The sequence below is a fragment of the Xiphias gladius genome, chromosome 6 (genome assembly GCF_016859285.1).
Source record: "Xiphias gladius isolate SHS-SW01 ecotype Sanya breed wild chromosome 6, ASM1685928v1, whole genome shotgun sequence".
In the NCBI taxonomy this organism is placed as follows: Eukaryota; Metazoa; Chordata; class Actinopteri; order Istiophoriformes; family Xiphiidae; genus Xiphias; species Xiphias gladius.
Window position 1 is genome coordinate 28,127,760 of NC_053405.1, and position 23,792 is coordinate 28,151,551.

Here is a 23,792-nt window from a genome sequence, read left to right on the forward strand (position 1 = left end):
TCCAGTGTATGTGTTTGCACGATTTTGTGCGCTATGGACAAAACATGGAGGTAAAACCATCATTGGAGACTGTGATGGTTAGGAGCTTATTAGCCACAAGATAGGTCTACAGTATGGTGGAGAAAGTTTTGCTGAATTATTTACACAATCAGAACATAAACACCAAAACACACCATAAACCACACACACACACACACACACAAACACACACACACACACACACACACACACACACACAAAACACACCCACAACGACAACCAAAGCATCCTTTGAGATGCTCATGTACTCGATAGTAACATGAAAATGTTTTGTTACAGGTTTCCTCATGTTTCCAATGCTATCATGATAAAATGATAACATTGCGTTACTTTTACACATACATGCTGTTGGAAATTGGTCATATACAAACCTAATGTTTAGGGAAACGGGTTTTTTGAATTTGAAAAATTACACCAAACTTTGACAACTTTGTTGGTGGTATCTAAATTGAAAACTATAGTAGACACAACCTCCTCCTCCAATGTCTCTGACCCTGGGGGCATTGAAAGCACCCATTTTGAATGTGATTGTGTCATTTTTCTAAGCACAAAAACTGGAGCCATCAGAGGAATTGCTGCAAACCAATTACAATTTTACACTTACTAGTTTTAATGCAGTAAAAGAGAATTTTAGTCAAACCAAATGAAAAAAAAAGAAGTGCGTCAAAATAAGTATTAGGACAAAGCATTTTAAAGATTGATGAAGGGCTCCTCCAAGATTTTATTCAATTTTTTCCCAGCAATCTAAGGTAATTCAGAATATGGAAACATACATGTCCCTCTTTCACAACTACAAATTAGAGAGCTATGGAATGAATGGATAAAATTCAGGGCTGTTTCATGGTAAGTAACTTGGATGAGATGGTGAAGATGACCCGCAGTGGACCCAGGGGCTGGTTTCGTGGGAGAAGATAACATTCTCGGGGTCTGGGATTAAAGCAGCATAGTACAAAGTTAAACTATGTTACGTCTGCATACAAATTCATCAAGACCAGTTTAAGACAACTGTATTTTAATTCACACGCATTTATTTAAAAGAGAGAGTTTACATAAATAAATCAGCTATTAAAACTATCTTATTAGGTGTAATGTGTGGTTATCCATGGGTCTTTGGCATGAAAACATTTTTGATCCCCGTATTCAACCCACCTAGCGTTGTCTTAGTGTGAAGTCCCATCTCTAAAATTAGCCACATGTAGAAAAGGTCAAGTGTGTCTAATAAGCTCTGTAAGGTTGATGTTACTCACCAACAGGGCTCCATGGCGCTAATTGCCACTAGCAAATAAAGAGATGCCATATTGACAACTGGAGAGTTAAGGAGACGTGCCGCTATTGGCAACGCCTGTCTTTCCTCAGAGCTCTTCACCCCTGAATCCTCCTGCTTATACATCATTACCAGCAGTGATCAATCTCTGATTATTAAATGAAATGTCCATTAAGGCTGAGGGGTATTTCCATACTGGGCAACAGGCCAGCGAATGATGCCGGAGGCACCAATGGCAGCAGCACGGAGACTGAAACAAGGCTAAGTCAGGCCACAGTGTGGTTCCATATGCGGCCACCGACTGTGAAGTTGAAGCTTTTTTCTTTCTTTAAAAACACAAATTGCTTGAAGTTTCCTTGACTTGACAAGCACCAGCATGTGGGCTAGGGGAACACAGGAGCATGCAAACAAACACTCCCACGCAAGCAAGCAACATCTCCTCCCATACACAAATATTACCATACTGTCACATGCTCATACACATAATTGCGTAATTGTGTTCTCAGCTACACACACACACACACACACACACACACAATGATACACAATCACATTTTCTTCTGTCATCTCTCCATTACTCTCTCTGTCACTTTATGTGACTCACTCATTCCTTCTTCTAGTCCAAATTGTCCCAATATCTCTGTCACTCAGTCTCACCCATTTTATCCTCTAATCCAATCTTCCCATGAGAAATTTAAAAAAAAATCCATATTTTGTATTGTTCTTATTTTTGAGGATTGGTGGAAAAAAAAAAAAAAAAACGAGAAAAAAAACATAAAAAACAAAAAACATGCATTTGTTTATTTGATGTGAAGTCCTGGAAAAAATGCAAACATTTCCACATGAATCTTCATCACTTAGTATTCCACTTCCATGGCTGAAAAGGTTCTACCAAAGCAATCCATGTAAGCGTTTTCTGATTTGGTTCCCTATCAACAGACCATCATTAATCAAGAACCATTACCAATGACCAAAACAATGAGCTTATTCTAATGTGCCTCAGCTATGTTTATGCAACCTTCTCCATACCTGAATTTTGTGTCATCTGGACTAAGAAAACCTGATACCTTGTTGCCTTTTGTATCTGCCCTATGTGTGTTAGCGCTGACTTTTTCAAACAGACCCAGAGCACTATTTATAAAGTCTGGACTGACAGGTAACTCCTTTGGACTGTCATGGTGCATCATCAATTCTGCTGAACGACAGCAGGTTAAAAACTACTTTACTGAACCTTATGTATGCATTCATTATCTTCTCTTGTGGTCACAGAGACCTCACAAAGGATCTGTTTTGAGCATTATTACACAAGACTGCAACTGGACCACATTTAACTAATTGTAGCTAAATAGTGACTCACAGATAGAAATGTGACAAGAAAGAAGCCTTTTGTACAGTAATTCTATGGGTATAAGCAGTTTCTATGCTTGACTTACTTTTTATTTGGGAACTTCTAGAAAATAGATGAAATAGGACACAAGCTCTGGTTTAACAACTCCTTCACGTTCTGATATATCAGCAAAATTCCCAGCACTCATGTGATGAAGCGCATATAAATTCCCATTGTTACCACATGATCTTTAACCCTATGGTTGATCTGCTTTGCTTTCACATAGCAAACGAACTACCGCCGAGGTTGCTGAAAAGTCGGGTGTCGGTCTGGTGCTTTGGTCCGTACCAGGGTTTTGAATGACAGCTTGCACACCACCTTAAATGAACCAAATTTGGGCAAACAAAGCAGTAACTTGAACCGCACCAGACAGGTTAGGTGTTTCTGTGTGAAGGCTTATTAATACTTAAAAAGAATTCCTTTCCTGCATGAGAGCAGGCGAGTGTCATCGCTCTGTTGAAATGCTTAACTGACTAATAATATTTACTCTTCCTCTTATATAACATTGTATCATTCATTAATCATTACCCGGACTGTGAGAGATGCTCTCATGTCTTCTTTTAGTGTGGTGAAATGGAATGCTTCACTCCACTCTGCTGCAGTGGCTTTTGTGTCAGAAAGAAGAGAGCAGATTCAGGGGGATTAGGCCTGGGACTGCTGTCATCTAAAAACACTGACATTTAAACACTCCCTCCTCTCTTCATGTCTCGGTCGACCCGTGTCTTCACTTTCTCTTGTCTCACTCAGTTTTCTTCTTCCTTGGCCTATCTGCGTCTTCACTCACTCTCTCCTGAGTATCTGTCTGGGTGTTTGTCTTTCTCCTCAGCGGAGTCCCGTTGATCGGATGCCTCGTCAAAAAGTTTTTCAGCCTTTTGTTTCTGCCAATGACAAGTCTCCAGAAACTGTTCAAGATGGGTGTCTGTATGTGCATATGTGCGATCTTGGTCTTCTTGAGCACATTGGATATGAAAGGAAGCGGTGATGTTTGTCATTACCCTCAAAGAAGGCACATAAGTCTTAAGAAATAATTTGTTAGTGCCACAGCCATGTTTTTTGTTAGGTAAATGCACAAATACAATCTGGTTTGGGAACAGTCACAGTTTGGGTTAAAATTACTACTTCATTAAGGGGACGTTCGTTGTAATTGTTACAAATACAACTATCTCTTTAAGGTCAGGAAACAATCATGGTCATGGTTGAAATTATACTAACGTTGAATGTTGCAAAGAAACAAGAAACAAACTGTGATCTCCCACTTTAAGGTCCAGTGTTTTGTTGAGCCGTTTGTCCGACCTCCTCTCTTTGTGAATTTTGTGGCTCAGTAACTGGAACTCTATCGAAAGCTAATACTTTCTCTACTTGTGAACATAGATGACCACGATTTATGAACAAACTCCATCTGATGATGAAGACTGTGAAAGCTTTTTGTGAAACTACTGTTACTAATGTCAGAAATCTACAGTATGTATATCAAAATTTACATCGTACCAAAAGGGCCAAGGTTCCTCCACTCAAATGAAAGCTAAAATCAGCACTTTCACCTCATGGACATTGTTTAATTTCACTCCCATTGTGCTGGAGTACAACACATATTACACATATTATTATACTTCTACATAGGGACTGCACTTTATATCTCAAACGGTGTGTTTTTGCGTTTACAGTTTACCTCCTCTATGCGTCTGCACACATGTGAACGTCAAGCATGTGTATGTGTGATTGTGCGTATGGAAACCTCTGCATGCCGCTCAGTATGTTGTGAGGATATATTATGTGCAAATGTGGCAATGTATGCATCAATGTGTGTGTGTGTTTGTGGGGAACGAGCTCCTTCCCAATCAGCTTCAGCTTGATCTTTGCTCCTCTGGGAGCTCTCCAGCCGACGTGAAAAGGGAAGGGAGCGCCAGAGAGACTGAGGCCCAGAACAGGGCCTCCTCACTGGAGGAGAGGTGCATTCAAACGGCTCGTTTGGCCCCCGATGGGACCCGCAAACACTGCTCGTTTGCCGCTGCAATTCTATTTTCACATCATTTCAATTTCAAAGAGCCTTCCCGGCTACATTAGCATTTGGCTCAGATAAAAGAAGAGTAAGTGAAAGAGTGGAAGGGTGGAAAAAGGAGGAAAGGGTGAAATAAAGAGAAGAGAGATGAGCATTTCCTTTATGGGCTGATACTGCTATGGATTCTTTGGCATTTGAGGGCACTCATCCCGTACTGTGTGATGTTTTCTTGGTTTTTCACTTCAGGCAGTCAGTCTCTATCATTTGGTGTCTGCTGGTTAGAATCTCTACTCTCCTGTTTTTTCTACTACTGCATTAACATTTTCTATTACCAGCGTTTACAAGCAGACACTGCTGCTGGGTCACATGGACAAAGGTACTGTATACAGCAAATTCCATATTGTGTTGATTTATGAAGTTAAAAGAAGTAAATACAATCCCTGCATCAAACAGACAAAGAAAATGAGCATTTGCTCTAATTTTAATACACTGTTGCTTTTTTTTCTATTTCATGAACTTACAAAACAGAAAAAGAAAAAAAAATTTAGGCATGTGTAAAAATTTGGGCACCCTTCTACTTTTAAAGTCTTGGGACTTCATAAACTTGTTAGAACTATCATTTGGAATTCTCAGCTGATGACAATACCAGAGCTCTTAAATGCTTTGACTCATTAAACCTTGTGGTAACGCTCAACGGCCTCCACCCCTAAGAAAGTGGCTGGATTTTAAAATGAAGCTAAGTGATGCCTACAAAGTAGGGGAGGCTATAAAAAGGTATCAAAATGATTCCAGCTTGAAATTTCACCATCCAAGCTGTCATTAAGAAATGGCAGTTAAGGGGAACTGTGGAATTCAACACAAGATCTAAAGGACCAAGAAACTTCCAGAAAAAACCGCTCAACTTCTGTGCAGCATCTAGATAAGCAAGAGTCATTTTCGAAACAAGTGCTATGGACAAATGAAATTAAAATTGAGCTATTTGGCAATCACTACAATCACTAAAGCTGTGTTTGGAGAATAAATAAGCAACATTTGATGAAAACACCACCTTACCAGCTGTTAAGCATGAGGGCTGAAATGTTATTATTTAGAGGTGTGTGGTAGCCAGTGGCACAGGAAACATTACACGCTGAGGAAAAGCGATTCCACTAAATATTCCGGATGGAAATGCCATGTAGTCAGTCAAGAAAGTGAACACAGAAAGGGGCTGGCTTCTATGACAGGACAATGATCCCAAAAATTCCTCAAAATCCACAATTAACTATTTCAAGAAACACAAGCTGTCACCCTCACAGTCCCGGAACTTAAACAGCATTGAAAATATTTCTGTAGATCTTAAATGTGCTGAATGTGCCATACAGCCTAAAAATATCGACGGACTTGAAGTGATCTGATGGAAGAATCAGTTAAAATTCCTAAATCAAGAATAGAAAGAGAGACTTGGTGCCCAAACTTTTGCACATGCCACACTTACTCTGTATTTATTTTTTTAAGGTCATGAAACTAAAGGTCAAAGTACATTAACATTTGAAGGAAGACTCATTTTAATGTCTACAATTGTATTTCCTTCTTTTCACTTCAAAAGTCAACGAAACATGGCCCAGGGTGCCCAAACTTTTGTTTATGACTGTATGTCAACTGTTTTAACATCAATGTACAATGTTTTGTTATGGAAAAACAGATAAGGTTTTGTACCGATAAGTAATCATCAATGTCATCGATGACTTTTTCAGTGTATCACCTAATTTCTTTGTCCACGAAATATTGAATCAATAGTTAGCGGTCCATCAGAAGTCCACCTTCAAGTTTAATGACAAACCAAATAAGAAAAACAAAAGTGATCATCCAACTCCGCCAAGTTATGGCAGGTATTTAACACGTGTAAAAAGAGCTAAGATAAAGCAGTTCTGACCAGTGGAACATCAAGGTGTTGGCACTTGTTTGGAGGGAGAAAACCTGGCTGTATTCAGTTTCGGATTCTTCCAGTGTGGCTATCCATTCACCATGACTTAACACAATATCCAAACTGAAACTTTAAAGCCAGTGTGAAGAAATGTATCACACCAATAAAATGAGTCCAAGTGATCAACAGACATTAGAATAAAGACAGCAACTATTCACATTTGAGACGATGCCACATGTCACGATGTCCACCCCTTTTATCTCAGTGAGGGTAGGCTCAAAAACAGCTGTTCAACAGCACCACAAGTCAAACACCTCTTTAAAACGTGCGGAACATTATAACCCTGCCTATGATTTATTGCAGGACCGGTGTATTAGACTGCATTGGTTTCAGCTAGGTCTTCCCAATAAAATGGCAACTGAGTACATATCATAATTACGTGACATCAGGTGAGAAGTATCTTTCTGATGTCTGATATTTTAAAAATAGTTTCAAGGGAGATTTCCTACCCTACTGCAATATGATTTTCATAAGACTGTCAATGACACTGAATTTGTCTACTTCTTTTTTCATCTGTGTACTGCATGTTGCACCTGAATACGTTTATAAGCATCTGTGTATCTTTCCTGTTTCTGTCTCTTCTTCCCTTCTTCCCGCCTCTTTCCCTCTCTCCCCTTCACTGCCCCAGTGAAGCAGATGCCTTTGATGTCACGCTACAAATCACACATTTAGCTTTTTATCAATATTTCATCTATCCATCCCGAGCCCAGCTCCCTTGATCAGCACTGCCTGCGAGGGGACTGATGAGAACTTTGGAAGTCATTTGCCTCACAGTGGAAAGGAAAACCTGAGCAAGTCGGGATCAAACCGTTGGGGGTGGGAGGGTCAGGGCAGTGGATAGGGTTTAAAATGCGTAGTCTCAAGGACTATTACGATTTAGAAAGTTTTTGGTCTCACATCCTTCATGACACACTGAGCCAACAACTGCTCTGCTATCTAGTTTGGTGCTGAGAGATAATACACACCAGATTTTGATTAACGTAAATACACATCCATTCATGGCTAAAATAAATAATTAAATAAAATCATTCAGATTTCCCTTACAATAAAAGCTAAAGAGAGAGGCTTCGTGCATCCAGAGTTACTCTTAAGTGTATATCACAGGGAAGTTAAAGACTTAAAGGCTAAGTCTAGCGATATTTTATATTTCTTCTTATCGTCAACAAATACCATGAAAAACCCCAAAACACCAGTGAACTGATCCTACTAACAAGTATTTGGTGTGTATCTAAAGCCTGACAGTGACAGCTGTGTAATAATCCATGGCAGTCCCCAACAAATGCACTATTTTTGGTATTTGAGTAAGTGTTCTAAAAAACAACATTGCCCAGCTGTTTTAAGGGTTTAAGGGTAGCCTTCTCTAATATACCAGTTTTTAAAGATTTACATTTTCAGTACAAGCCAGTGGGCTTGGGACTGAGAGCCACAACAGGGCAGAGATGTCTGACTAACACATTGTTGATATGAGAATTGTTGACAATAACAAAACTATAGAACATTGCCAGACTTACCCTATAAAGTGCAAAAAACCCAGTAGGAACTGCAAAAGACTAGAAGCCACAGAGTAGCCAAGGTAATCGAAGTAGAGTAAGCCAGTAAAGTAGAACAGACGGATATGAGCATTCATTTTAAGAGCTCCGCTAATTTATCAACTTACATGATAGACTCAGTGACCATGCAGGTTTAAAATAGATTGGTAAAATCAAAATTTTATGATCCCAGTGAACATTTGCTGAGCATGCATATGTTGAAGAAAACAATGGAGAAATATGGTCTGTACATACCTATAGAGCTAATGGGAGGTTCAAAGACATACTCAACTGACAATTGCAATAACTGGACATATTAACTGGAAAACTGTGAGTGAAAATGTTCAATCCAGAACTCCAACATCAAAAGGCCAAGAAGTAAGGTTTGTACTTCCTCATACCACGACATTTTATTAATGACATGATATTTCAATTAAAGCACATTGCTGTTATTCTTTGTTTGATTTACCTTGCCCCAAATTCCCTTGTTGGAGGCTATAATCTAAACTTACTTCCCAACAGCAAGAGCAGGAGACATTACCAAAGCAAAGCAGGAAACACCCCGGAGGAACATTTTACATCCTTTTCTTTTCTCACTTGCTCTGTTTATTTTTAAAACAGGAAGAGTTAGGAGAAAGGAAGGAAGGAGCATAATGAGGCAGACAGAAACTGAGAAGAGAAAGCTTCAGAAAACATAAAGTCAAAAGAGAAGAAGATATTTTCTTGTTATGACAAAAAGACAAGAAGCATGAAGGACCGAGACAAAAAACTAGGTGTTGTTTTAAGTTTGGCTTCTTTTATTATCTACACCACCACAGTTTGGGGGATTGGATGTTTAATTATCGTCGCCTGCTGTGCTGGTAGTTTAGTCAAGCGAACGCTCATCGTGTCTTCTGTGATATTTATGATACAGCAGGAAACTGGCAGTTAGAATAGGATACATTCCTCTACAGGTCTGTGTAGTAGCTTCAAAAGTTGACATGGCACGTGCGTGTATGTTTTGCAAAAAAAAAAAAAAAATGTTGTTAATGGAGGTTTCAACAACACTCTCTGTGATATTCATAGCTCAATTAAAAAGGGTGCATTTGGAGTGCACTCACAATTCTAAGTATACAGATCCATTACATAATCACTCTTGAAAAACTATAGCTTTAACATAAAAATTAGGTGCGTTGATTTCTGCATCTTTACCTCCTAAATTACCTTCCTTCAGATTCCAAACAGTTGATCGTAAGGACAAGAAAAACTTAATTTTAATTTAACTTAATTTTTTGAGGCATGATATTTTAACTTACACTCAGCTGTCAATGCACTAGGCCTAACTCCACTTGGCTAAAACGTATGCAGTCTAATACAACAGCACTGCAATGAATCCAAACTTTATGAAAGTCACAAGGTTCAGTTTTGGTTAAAACTTTTGAGAGAGGTGGTGATTCAACTTTGTTCATTTTGGAAGATGAAGTTTGTATCATGATAGACTGAGAGGTGTTTCTAATATTTTGTCCATCCCATTTCAGACTAAGTATTATAAATAATTATGAATAAAACTTTCATAAAGTAAGGATTTACTGTATTGCAGGAGTTTTTGCATTACACTGCATAAATTTAGGTAGATGCCCTTATTTATTATTTTGCAAGATATTTTTTGGCATTTTTGCCTTCACTGGACAGCTGTTAACATTAATAAAGGAAAACAGGAAAAATGCCAGCATCAAACTTGGGAAGATGCCATTACAAAGTATAAATATTAACCATTAGTCCACAAGCAAACCCCACATGTATTTAATAAACTGGCAACTGAGTGCCACCCCCTGAGTGGCAAACGTGTAATAGTCAGCATCTGCCACTGATGCATTTGCATGGAAAACCATGGGAAACACTGTTAAAAAGATTAAGAGCTGCTGTCTATGCAACTGCAAAGACAGCTAGAATTCAAGCAGAAGTTTTCACAAGCTGCTTAAGGGTAAAGAAAAGAGAAACAATGTGAAGCAGTACTTTCGAGCATAGTTTTCACAGAAACATTAAAATAAATCTGAATATTTTAGCCCTTCGATCTCTAAGGGCATTTTTTGATTTTTACAAATTTTTTTAAATTGCAAATAGCGTGATACTATGTACTTTATGTCAAAATTTTTGGAGAGTTGGAGAGGTGTTCTTTTCATGAAATTCAGCACCCTTTTACTCCAAACATGTCTTTACTCGTTGCGGCCAGAAAGTTCTATATTAATTCAGCAGTCAGCTTCCATTTCTTAACTACATTATGAACTGAGGAAACAGCTACCTGAAACCACTTTGCTATATTCTTATGGCCTTCTCCTGCTTCGCAGGCATCAGTTATTTCAATTTCCAGGGTGCTAGGCAGCTGCTTAGAGGAGCCCATGGCTGCTGATTGTTAGGACAAGGTTGAGGAGTCAGAGTATTTATAAAGCTTTGAAATTTGTATCACTTGGCCTTTTCTAACGATGACCGTAACCAAGCCACAGCCCTAACAAGGTAATTAAGGTCTGAGATCTTGGTAAAAGTTATTTGACAGCTCACATCTCTTTGGCACCCAAACTTTTGTATGGTGCTCCTTTCCTTTTTTCCACTCCAAAATTGTACAAAACAAAATAATACACGTATCTTACTTAAAATGTTGAAAAGAATGCGTCACCTTTAACTTTATGGCTTTTGGAGATCATTTCATTTTCTACTCATTTAACTGTTAACAGTAACAGAAATTTGACCAGGGGTGCCCCATATTTGCCACGCCACTGTATATGTAACAAAGCTTACAGAAGAGTGAGGGCAATATCAATCAACATAGAATGTCGACACCCATTGCGTCCCGAGAAGACAGGCAAAATAATTAAAAAAAGATTTACGTGGGCGTTCCATGGCTGTAGAGGCCGTTCATTAGTAAGTGTTTTTATTGGTGTTGTCACCCCTTATCTGCTCGCACCCATGGACATTTACTACAGCCGTTTTATCTCAGGTAATGTGTTCAGGCTTTGTTCAGAGAACTACGCCTCACACCGAATTAGATGTTGGTTAAGCATGAAGCACCTGTGAAATGAATCTAACTGTTCACAATTCTGCCTATTATTCAGTTAGTAATTTTAGCATGCAGCCATAATTCCTCTGTGTAATTTTAGGTGCACTGGCCGAATGACAAATCTAGCTCATCTATCTTCAGAAATGCAGCAGAGACTTATCAGCGAAGCACTATCGCCTCAAAGATCCACAGTTAGGACAAAGTGTGTCAAGGAATCAGGTACATTTTATTCAAAACTACTGTACTGAGATTTCTAGCTAATGTTAAGTAAATATATTCACTTCCATGCCAAGTATTTCTTTTTTCTCAAGAAATTAATGCTTGTCTCTGAGGACATGTATTTAAACCGTCATGATACACTAATCCCTCTTAGAAACCATTCTAATGAACTTTCCTTAGGTAGGTTAGCAGCTCCCTGGAGTCAGAGTAAAGCAGGTTTTACATATATTCCTCCCATGCCACACCAATCAGATATCTGCCATGAAATAATAAAAACATATCAACAAGCTGTGGTCGAGGAAGACCCTACCTGTACATCCTACCAGAGCTTGAACCCCACTAACTGGATCCGACGGTTAATTCAAGACCAATAACAGTAACATCTAATCCAGTTTCCTCCTTCTTGGCTGGCACTGGCTCACTTCTCTGTGACTAATGGTTGGCACTTGTGGTTTGGGTAGAAAATGCTACAGCGCAGCCTGGAGCCCAATCAATGCCCTCTGTTTGCATATCAGTCAATGGCATCAGCAGTAAGGCTTGGCTAATTGATCTCCTCCTCTTTTTAAACTGCTCCATGGCTCAATGAGCACAGCCACTTAAAGCAACAATCCCAAATCAATCAAATAACACTTTTTTTTCCTTTTTTTTGAAAATATAATCTGTGTCAAAATGATTTACTACTTGCTAGGAACTCCAATTAGTGGTGTAATTCTCTGGATAACTCCTACTGGCTAATATAACCTGGCTATGGTTCTTTGACTTACTCTAAAATCAATAGACACAGATTTAAGTGGTAAGTTAAATAATTTGAATATTAAAAAATTATTAGCAACAAATACTTGTTTTTTAAGTATCAAAATAAATTGTACATTGGGGACAATAATTGAAAAGGGGGTTGAATATAATTTTAAAGTTTCGTTTGAAGAAAAACAAAACAATCGAGGCCCTGTGCATTATTAGTATTTTCTTCAAACCCTCACTTTGAGTCTGGAAAAAGCTGCAATACTCACTCCCAAATAAGATTTCACTTCATGGTGGATATAAAGAAATGGCGAAAATACAACCAATGTCTAGTTTTGTGCCTTACTAGAGTTCTTTCAGAGCTTTTCAGCTGCATCTTATGACCTTTATCAGCCTAGTCTAGTTACTGGACCTTGGGCTAAAATTAAAGCAGGTTTTAGTTTGTTACTTAAAATACATGTATATTTACTTTGTAGAGCAATTAGTTATTTTGATTCCATTAAATTTGTTTGTTTTCTGTTTTTAACTGTTTATAACTACAAATTAAAGTCTGGATCTTAAGTGGAGATCATATTTATATCACATATTGGACATTTTCAAATCTGATTTCTATCATCATCTGAATTATCATTATTCTTTCATGTAAAGCATGCGGAAATGAAATGTATTACGTATGATCTTGTAGTCAAAGCTAAGTTAAAACAAGTAAAAGGCTCTCTTTCATTCACAATATTTCAGTAGAATGCACCGGACTGCAATTACAGACGATGCCTCTCTTCTTGTATCACTTTCATTCTTTCAGTGAGAATGGAATAATAGAGAAAAGGAAGACAGAAGGCGGGAGGAGTGGCAAAATAACCAGTTCTCTGTTTTACAAAAATCTAATTGTGATGCGGCTTATGTTATATAACAAGACTAGGTCAAAACCTAGTATGTGGCTGGAAAGCCCTTTATCTGTTTACTTCTCTCCTCCTCTCTGTGCTCACATTTACAGTAATTTAATCCAGCTCAATTCACAATAAAGCCGTTTTCATTTACATGTCTTTCTGTTTCTGTTGTCAGACATTGGAACCAGTATGAAATAGTGACTGAACCGTGGCCCATTAAGACTACCAGTAGTCACTTAGAAGGCATTTCCAAGCTGCTCTGCTAAAATCCTGTTTTTATAACCACGCCACCGTCTGACAAAATCCCCACACACATAAGTTAAAGACAACGGCTGTGCTGTTGGCTATATTTACTTGTAGAATGATCACTCAGAGGGAAAGTTAGAAGCTCATTCACGTCTCTGTCAGCTGCCATGCGGTCAATTGAGTAAGATGCATAGAGAGGCGTGCCTGTGGAGGGAAAGCCTGAACCCATGCTTGCGGGTCAATACTGGTACCTCTTTTCAATGGAAAGTAGCTAAGGTTTGTTGAAAAAGGTGCTAGATTTGTCACTAGGTGATTTTGTGAAAAAGAAGTTGCTAAAAGGGTGTGAAAAGTAGGTAAATCTAGCACTTCATCAAAAATGCAACAGACTAATGTAGAAAATGATGATGTCCTGTCACTTAATAGCCTTGAATAGATCCGTTTTTGTTCATGGTAAACGGATACTTATTTAGTGCTTATCGACCACTCAAAACACTTTACACTACTATCACATTCACCTATTCACAAACACATTCATACAGCACTCTTTTCTATACATACTGCGTTTTCTACAAACATACACACGCTCACACACCCATGATACATCCGGGGCAATTTGGGGTTCAGCGTCGACATGTGGGGACAAATTTGGGGACACCTCGACATGTGGACTGGGGGAGCCGAGGATCGAACCAGTGACCTACCACTTAGTGGAGGGCCCGTTCCACCTCCTTAGCCACAGCGGCCCCAAACAATTGATTGTCAAATCTAATTAATCAATTGTTTGGCGAGCAACATGAAACTCTCAGGGTATAAATGTTAATCTAAATAAGCAAACCACCACTGATAGAACTCCATGACCTATGTGGCTTGGTGGAACAACTTTATTATTATTTAATGAAAATGAAAGTGTTGTTAAACATTTGCACTGTTTGAGTATTGATGCTTATGGAAAGACAGTCAAGACTTGTGTGAGAGGCAAAGATAAAGAGAAAAACCATGTTAGAATAAGAGCATGAGGAGTACAATGACACAAAACAGTAAAATAACTATGACACTCTTTCCCCTGCCAGCTCCATTTCCAGGCAGTTTGATGTTTGTCTTGCCTCTTTACCAATATGTACCCTGAATGGTCCCCGAACAGACAAACTCTGTTGGGACAGATAAAAAGACAATTGGCACAGAAAGGCAAGACTGAGAGGTGTGCGAGAGTGAGAAAGTGACAGAGAGAACGCAAGGCTGAATGATAAAGAACGTGAGGATGGGGAACAAAAAGACAGAGAGGAAGGTAGCGACAGAATGAAGGTAAGGGAATAAAACAGAGCAAGGCAAGGACATGGAGTGAAGCGAGGGAGATTATAGGGAGAAGTAGAGAGACAAAGTAGCGTTACAGTAGACAATGGCAGTACTGCACTGGATGTGTTTGTCTTTTTGTTTGTTTTAGTTGACACAAAAAGAGCCACCTCTGAGAAATTGGTGGCCTTTAAAATGCAAGGTTTCCCTACAGCTTCCATAAGATGGTTTTATAGGCAAGCAAATTACCCACAGAAACCCTAATTAGTGACAAAAGATAAAGCACAGTCATTTACAGCCCATCAGTCTCTCTCCATCCGTTTCACGTTTTCCTTTCTTGTTCTTACCTTCACCTATGCATTGGGCTGTAACAGTAGAGCAGTTTGTGAAGCTACTTTTTGTTTTTTTTTCTTTTTCAAATGATGACAGCTTTACTATCTAGTTCAGGTTACACGTGGGTAGTTAATAATGTATTACTAGAGCGAGCATAATGCTTTTGAACCATTACTGATTAATCAGCTTGACAGTCATAGCTCAGGTTTTTGAAAACTACTAACATTACTCAGTTTGATGATGTATGCATCCTTTGGTCAAACTCAATATCAAAAAACGTGTTTGTAAAGTTGTAATTATAAGTGTAGCGTCAGAGTCTTCACCATGTCATTGCTGTAGCCTACACTGTAGGTTATGCTGTAGCTGACATGCATGTCCCGAAAAACTCGCGGGGGCTACACCAGCTACAGAGATACCACATAGATACTGCAAGACCGATCGGTCGGAATGGGCTGCTTGTCATTTCTCCTACAAGTTTCCGAGATTGTTAATGGTGAGAACGACATTAAGGAAGATGAAGACGGGGTCAGTAACCTGTTGTTATTCAGTACCACATATCTAACAAAGACAACTCCACTGCAAACATTTTGCTCACCATGACCCAACTTACTATTACTGTTAATGATGTAACATTAATAGAATGACTGCACAGCAGTAGTCTCCTATTCATTAATGAAATAAGACGGAACTTCCCATCGTTGCTTGTATCACAAAGCAAATGTAAGAATGTAAATACAGTTATTGTGGCGAAAAAGCAGAAGATGGCCCGATCACATATGATACATCAGTACAGTATTGCAGTGGTGATATCAGCTGGTGAAATCCGACACTGAACTATAGATCAAAACTTATAATAAAAGTATCTATGGTGGGACTATCCCCTTGTATCAACTTTAACACTGGCTTAATACTAAATCATGTCTGTTAATCAAATACTGTATAAAGGAGATGTTCAGATTTTTGCTTTAAAAGAATATTCACATGCCATATGTACTGTACATTGGTTGCTGTAATCAGTCATGCTTTACATACATTACTGGTTATAAAGCAATTACTCCCTCGCATCACTGCACTGTAAAACATAGGGGACAATAGCTTTCAACTTCACCAGTTGGAATCAAGAATCTTGGGTATCTTCATCCTGGCTCATTTATTGTTTATCTGTGGAATAGCTTTTTACGCAGGTCTCCTCCACTCCCATCAGCAGGAACCATAGCAACCAAGGTTGTAGCACAGACTTCATGCATGTAGGAGTACATATATGACAGCCAGGAGGAGGTCATAGCCATAACAAATAGTCAGTGTCTCAGTGTCTCGATATCAAGTAGTTACACAAGCCTTCTCTGAGTGGCACAGAAGTATGAGGATATACAACATGATATAGTCTGTGCCATATGAGGATATGGGCATTTAAATACGCTATTATCAGAGAACAGCTTCAGACTCGGGGTGGCATTGCACTGGTTAACTTGTCAACAATTGCATTCCTCATCACTCTCGCCATGACGCATCAAGCATCATTAAATGCTTCTGCTTCCAGCAGCTCAAAAGATTTCCATCACACCTCCCGCCGTACTCAACAAGGAAACACAGAGGGAAACAAAAAAAGGGAATTTTGTAATAACAATAGCATAGTGCATTTGGAGGTATTCAGTTTTGTGACCAAAATTTGTAATGAAAAATATTCGTCAACAACTTTTTTTTACCATGATGAAGAAGAGACGTTGATTAGACGATCATAAAACAATGACTGAATAAATCTCCATACAATATGGCTTCAATACTATGATATGATGTAAAAATATTGTCTATTGTAAAGACAGGATGTTCTAATTATCAGGGGACCTCATTTGTTTAATCGTGTTGGTTCAAAATAAAAATCTAAATCAGAACATGTGTCATGTCTGTATATACAGCTAAAATTCATTACATCTGCAAAGCTGCAATCTTGATATTTCATTTTGTGGCTAATAATTCAGCACCAGATCTTTTAGCCTAAAATCAATTTGATGAAATCTTATTTGAACGCAGTTTTCTTAAGTATGATTAAAATGTTCATTCTTGGTCTTGACTAAAATGTTCATGGTTTCAGTCAACTAAAACTGACCACAAATGAAAGGGATGAGGTTGACTAAAACTAACTTGGACTTCTGATCTTAGGGCTAAGACTACCTTTAATATTGTCTGACAAAATTAATACTTTTAGAAGATTTTGCTCCCTGTGTTTTACAGTAAAGTCATGTTGCGGTAAAGAAAATGATTTCACTGCAAGTATTGAAAAGATTACAGCGACCAATAATTTTTGCAATGTACCGTAATGTACAAAATCAAAAAGGAAATACAGCATAAAACTATGGAGTGGTAAAGGTGAAAGTGCAATGGATAATGACAAGTTCTTTAATTTCTGTAAAAGTTGGTGGGGAACATAAAAGGTTATAATAGCTTGGAATTAAAGAAGGTCAAGGTTTGGGCAAGTCTTATACATATAGGAACTTTGTAAATGCTGCTTTTTCAGGTTTAGTTGGGAACTTTTAGCAGACTGCTACCAGATGACTTGAGAGGACAAGACAACCAGAGATGTATTATGTATTCTGTACTCTGTGAAGTCCCATTAAATCCTATTACACCTGTAAACAAGTCTCAGCGTCGCAAAATAAAATTAACATGGCTGTCGTTTGGTTTAAAGTTACAGCCCTGTGTAAATTTTCTTTTATGTAAATTATGATCAACAACTAATTCTCTTATTGTCTGTGCTGAGCTATATTTTCTCACCCACCATCTCCCGCCCTCTCTTTCCTCTTCACTCCTCTGTCTATTTTTGATGACCTGAGAGACAGTGGCCAATGAAAGACAAAAGGTAAAATGGATATGGATTTTTCTCACTCAGCCGACCATCCCCGAGATGATTAAGTAGTTCATCAGGCAGAAATATAGAATTCTTCCCGGCATGCTCATCGACCTATCCTATAGATACATTAAAACGCCGGCAGGTAATCGTTGCAGAATACACCGCACTACCCATCGACTGCAAGCCTCTCCGGCTCCATTGATCTCTGCTGCTTCTTTGTAGGCTTGTGTGTCGAGGAGGGGTATCCCAAGTGACTTGAGTCTTGTGACATGAACCGTCACAGTTGGTAGAGAGTTACCTCTTCTATACGTATTGTTAGAGTGAAAGTTTCACTACATTATGAAGTAGATTGGTAGCACTTAAACTACAGTAAATACAAATCTAGATTACTGTTTTAGTTATTTGAAGACACTTCAACTCAAATGTACATTTTATTCTAAAATACAGGAAGAAAAAAAACATTTAAATACAATGCAAATGTGCAATCACATGCAAATTCTAGAATTAGGGGCTTTTCTTGATCATAAATTTGCTATAATTTTTATTTCTTTCCATGGGATAATGTGAGGCAAGGAAGATTTGGCTTGGTTTGATGGCATAATGTTCAATACACAAAATACTGTGGGTGAACTTTATAGCTGAATTACTGTTTTTGGCCACTTGAGTCGATGCAACAAGCCGTCAACAGAATTTTGACATGTTATCACCTTATGTTATTGCAAATTGTTGCAAATTTACACATCCAGCATACACAGAGTAACATTCATTTGATTAATCATCATCATTAATTAATGTTTCTGGCCACCTGGCAAATATACTTTCAATATTCACTCTCCTTTCAGTTCTGTTTTCGCTCTCCACCAAATCCTGAGAGAAGTGTCTAGCTCTTTAGCTGCTAAATGTTCCACTGTTGTTAGGTGCTGATCAGGAGCATACTGGGAGATAATCAGAGCTTTTTCAGTGAAAGCAGCTGCTGGAAATGAGGCTGATGAAAGCAGTGAGACAGTCAAAACTGTTAACTTTTTGGACCATATAAAACCAAAAGCATACAATTAGCTAAAAAGAAGTAAAAATGCTCTGCAGAAATCAAGAGCTGGGTGATAATTCACTATGGCTTCACTTGGCACCTTTCATATTAAACAAGCAATTAAGTTCATTGTCAGTATAAAAATATGTACCAGTTGCAGCTTTAAAACCACAATGTAAAGGATTGTGATTTCTCAAATTATTTTATTTATTTTATTATTTTATTTACCTCACTAGAAGAGACAGGCGGGTCTTTATTTGGGTTAGAGGTAGGCCTTTGTTTCTAATTTCCCCTGCTCCCCAGTTAATATGAACTCAAAACTTCCTCTATGTTTACCTTTTGTCCTAACAAATTCAGTACAATGTCCATCTCCACAGCTTTAATTCCATCAGTATGGTAAGAGTCATGTCAGTTGTCAGGCTTCCACTTTTTTTTTTTTTTCCCCCTGAATAATATTGAGCTACTATGAATAAAAGGGCTGTAGCATTCCCTTTATATGTAGACTTTTAATGTGAAAGTGTTGAGTTTTGCTGGTGCTTGTCAACCAGAAGTACACCACAAAAGAAACGTCTGGAATTATGAAAAGTATGAAAACATTATTTTTGTTAAAAATGTTAAAAATGAAACTGAAGGGAGCAGAGTGGTAAGTGTATCATGATTGATGTACTGATCTAGTTAGTGCTGTGGGAATTTACACCGATCAGCCACAACATTGAAACCTGTTAACAGTTTTAATGTCGTGGCTGAATGGGGTACATATATAATATCGACCGTAGAGTGGTGAGCGTTGGGGCAGAGGATGCGGCTGGCCTGGACCCACGGTTCTGAAGGGGCCCACCTTGGGTCCAGTCTGCCTGACTGAACATGCGTTTTGGTTGTTTGGTTGAATATTTTGACTAAACTTTGAACTCAGACCACATCTGTTTCTTCTGCAGAGCAGAGACGAGCCCCCGCCACTGCCAAGGCAAGGGGTTCTCATGTTAGGCAGTAAACAGCACAGCGGGGGCACTGTGGCCTTTTTGTATTGTCGTTGATAGCACTCCCTTATGACCCCTTAATAGGGAACTCTACCGCTCTGAGACGATTTGGCTGCTGGTGTTGTGCCAGCCTGTCTACTTTATTTCTGTTCCCCTCGCTGTTTTTCGTAAAATCCAGAGGTGACATCATCATTACCGATGTCAGTCTGTCTCTCTCTCTCTCTCTCTCTCTCTCTCTCTCTCTCTCTATCTCTCTCTCCTTCTGTGCATGTGTGTGATAGTTGGACTGGCCATTGGGCAGACTAGGAACATCAGAGGGCCGCTTCATCGTTGGGCCGGTGGACAATCAAAAAATCTATAGTTTTTACTTGCCCTGTCTGTCTCTTTACCGGCCCTCTCTGTGTGCCTGTCATTCTGTTTGCACATGAGAGCAAGCTGCAGGCGTGTGGACTGGGCCCACTGGCCAATTAAAAGTTTAAACCCTCACCAAGCCAAGGCGAGTGTATGTAAACGGCCGATCTCTTTATGCACCGTTCAATAACACAGCTCATGATTGGTAGAGATAGAGTCCGTATGGTTGTCATCAATTTCATTTGTCAGAGCACAATAAGAGTTTTATTTACTGTAAAAAAAAAATAAAAAATAAAAAATAGATCAATAAGGACACAAAACACTGGTTTATAGTTTTTTTTTTCTTTACAGAATTATCCAAAAATTTCAGTTTCCATGATGGATTACAAAACCCCTGGAAGGATTATTATTGCAAATGATGGCTCGTTGTAACAGAAAAACGGCACGCTGCAGGACAGTATTTAAATTAAGCCCCATTAAAATTCGTTACAGAAATATTAATCAAAGTATCAGACGAGTGCTTTTCCAGTCGTCAGCAACTGGAGTGACCCTAGGGGGTTAACATTCAATACACGCGCACTGAAAACATCATTAAGACAGGACGGGCCTAGCCTCCCGAAAAAAAGAAAAAACATGAACATAGGAATTGTGGCGGTTGCTTGCCATCCCCTGCGGTTGGCTTGTCAATAGTGCAATATGGCACTTATTTATACCCAGTTTCTATTATCAACCAGTCTTTATTTGTTCATACTGGCAATGCCCCTGGAAATTATTGTAGACTCTGCCATTATTTGAATACCGGCTTTTAAATAAGAATTTATGGTATTTAAATATTGACTACTTTGATGGCCTCGTTCTCCCCCTTGATCTAATGCCATGTTCATGCCGTATGGGAATTATCATAATTACAAGTTTCCCAGTTGTGAATGGTGGTCACGTCAACATCCAAGTTGTAATTAAAACTGGGAAACTATGAATTTTCCGAGAGTTGTGATCTGCCCAACATGGCACTTCGTCATCAGGAAGTGCGTGAAAATCAAGCAAAATGGATGCCTAACATCAGCCAAAGCCCATTGTTTAAAGTAATTAAACTGCAATTTATCGAATATTCTGTAATATTATCAATACTGTTAATCTCAACTCAACCAACTCTGTAATCATGCAACCACCCTGAGTTGTCCAATGACTTGGAGACTCGAAAAGTTCTTAACATGGGAATCTTTCCCACCTCTCCCATCCCATATGATGTGAATGCGGCATAACCTTGGGACACTGAGAATGATTAGCCTGAAAGCAACACATACCATGCACAGACTTTAAAGATGCTACAATAACATAAACATTGCACACACAAGCTGGCTCTAACGTGCATTGTGGTGGGTGCAGGGGCACAAGCAGAAATCGTGGTCCCCTGACGCCATCTTATAATGTGCCTGGAATAAAAAATATCCATAATCCCAGACCAGCTCGCTCTGGATTATTCAGGAGGCCCAGAGCTACCAACCCCATCTACCTAGTGATGGTAACTATTCTAACACTCCTCCTACTTCTATGCTACATAATAACTGCAGTAGTTGTCACAGCAGATATCGGCTAAATATGTTTACTGTCTTCCGCTTTCAAATTCAAAATTTTATATAATGCTTGTGGTACCAAATTGACATGATGGGAATGACTCATTCTGTAGCTACCCTGCAGTAGCACCACAGTAGCCATACTACATACTAGGACTGCTATAGTTGCCATGGCAGAAAGTCCTCACTATACCTGTCAGCAGTAAAGTATGAATTTACACTGAAACTTTCAAAAGTTCTCATTCGAGGACTTCATCTTAAATCATAATTCTGTGCCCCCATCTGGGCATCTGCTGATAATTAATCCGTTTGCTTGCTACATTTATGTCTCAACACAGGGTAACATTAGACAATCATACAAGGGAGAGACACTACAAAAGCTTTCAGGCAGAGTCAGAAAATATAACACCAGAAAAATATTTGTTAAGGGACCTCTATCCTCATAGTTTATATGACATATATTGTATTATCAACTCAATCCTGTATTAATTAAATAGTGGGTAGGTTGTATGATGACAAACTAAGACAATTAAGAAGTTCAAACATACATTAAACTTAAAATTAAGACATTGTCAAACACCCGAATTGTCTTAATTACTCAGGATGTGTCAGTGTCCTACTCTAAAAGCAATGACAGATGGTTTTACTTTATGTCCCTTTCCTGTATGCTTTTTTGCTGTTCTGAAGTGTATAAACTTAATTTAAATCAACTAGCAGGTTATTATTGTGAAATTACAAGCTTAACTTTTTTCACTGTTGTTTGGATGTGACTGCTTATGTTTAATATATTGTCAACCAATTTTTACAATACTATTATACGTATTATTCAACAGTGCAAATGAATCGACTGGATAAGAATTAAAATGGGAAGGGTATGACCAGAGTGGATTGAGAAAGGAAGAAATGGATTTGTGTTTGAATCCCTGACAGATCTTAACAGCTCACTCCCTGACACACACACACACACACACACACACACACACACACACACACACACACACACACACACACACACACACACACACACACACATTGTCCTATAGGTAATTTTGCCGTTGCCATGGAAGCCATCTCAATGAGCCCACGCTCTGACTATCTGAAGATCATACATTGAGCATGAGAACAGTATGGACAACCAGTATTACTAGTATACAGCTGTCTTCTCTTAACCGTAGTGACATAGGCAAAGCCTGATTTGCAATATTGAATAACAGTAAGAAAGTTCAATGTTTTGTTAACCTATTCATCCACCTTGACTTCCTTTCTATATGTACTGAGGCTCTATAACAACATCATGCTACTGACAGACGTGCTCCTGTTCAACAGTCATTATTCACACAGTTGGTAGAGGTACCTCAGTTAGTAATAAAAAATTGGTTGTTATTTGGCATTTTAACAAATAACTGATGCAGTCATGTTCCATTGTACAACAATCTGAAAATGATTTGACACTACCTATACAACAGAAAAGCTGAGCCAATTCAATTCACTGAGGACTATGAGATGTGTTTGAATGCTGTTGACAAAGCCACTGTAGTAAGTGAAACTTGAGTGAGGATTCTTCAGCACTGTGATAGACTGGGGATCTGTCCAGGGTGTACCCAGCCTCTTGCCCAGTGTCAGCTGGGATTGGCTGCGGCCTGAAACCCTCAAAAGGATAAGCAGTATAGCGACTGGATGGAAAATGAACCTCAATTTTCAAGTTAATAACAGGTTGTGAGTGGCCACAGTGACATATCTCACAAGAAGTCAGCAGTGATGCGATTGGATTACTCATGGCAGCTTTCATGCCATTTTGCTATTATAGAAGAACCTGAAACTATGACATGTTGAAAATGAAAATGCGCTCAGCAGAGTGCAGACCTCCACCAAGGCCAGTGTCAAACAACATGCACCAGAGTTCAGAGGAAAAAATTCCAATTCATTGTAAATGATCTGGATCTGCCCAAAAAATTAATGGGTTTTTGCCTGGACCATGCCACATCCCTCCATGAAGTTTGGTGCAAATCATTTCAGTAGATTTTGCATAATCTTACTGACAAATAAACAGACAGACATTGGTAATTAATGTACATTTAACAGTT

The 23,792-nt window shown here is 38.7% G+C and overlaps 1 protein-coding gene across 6 annotated transcripts in view; it reads right to left on the reverse strand.

The window, feature by feature from the left end:
* The window catches only part of nlgn1 (neuroligin 1), a 288,702-nt gene that overhangs the window by 207,324 nt on the left and 57,586 nt on the right, over nt 1-23,792 (reverse strand). Inside the window, exon 3 of one of the 6 annotated variants that reach the window (XM_040128690.1) lies at nt 1,606-1,629. The exons of the other annotated variants lie outside the window; for them this stretch is intronic. Coding sequence (XP_039984624.1) covers nt 1,606-1,629 — 24 coding nt within the window. The remainder of the gene's footprint in view (nt 1-1,605; nt 1,630-23,792) is intronic. 6 annotated transcript variants of the gene reach the window in all.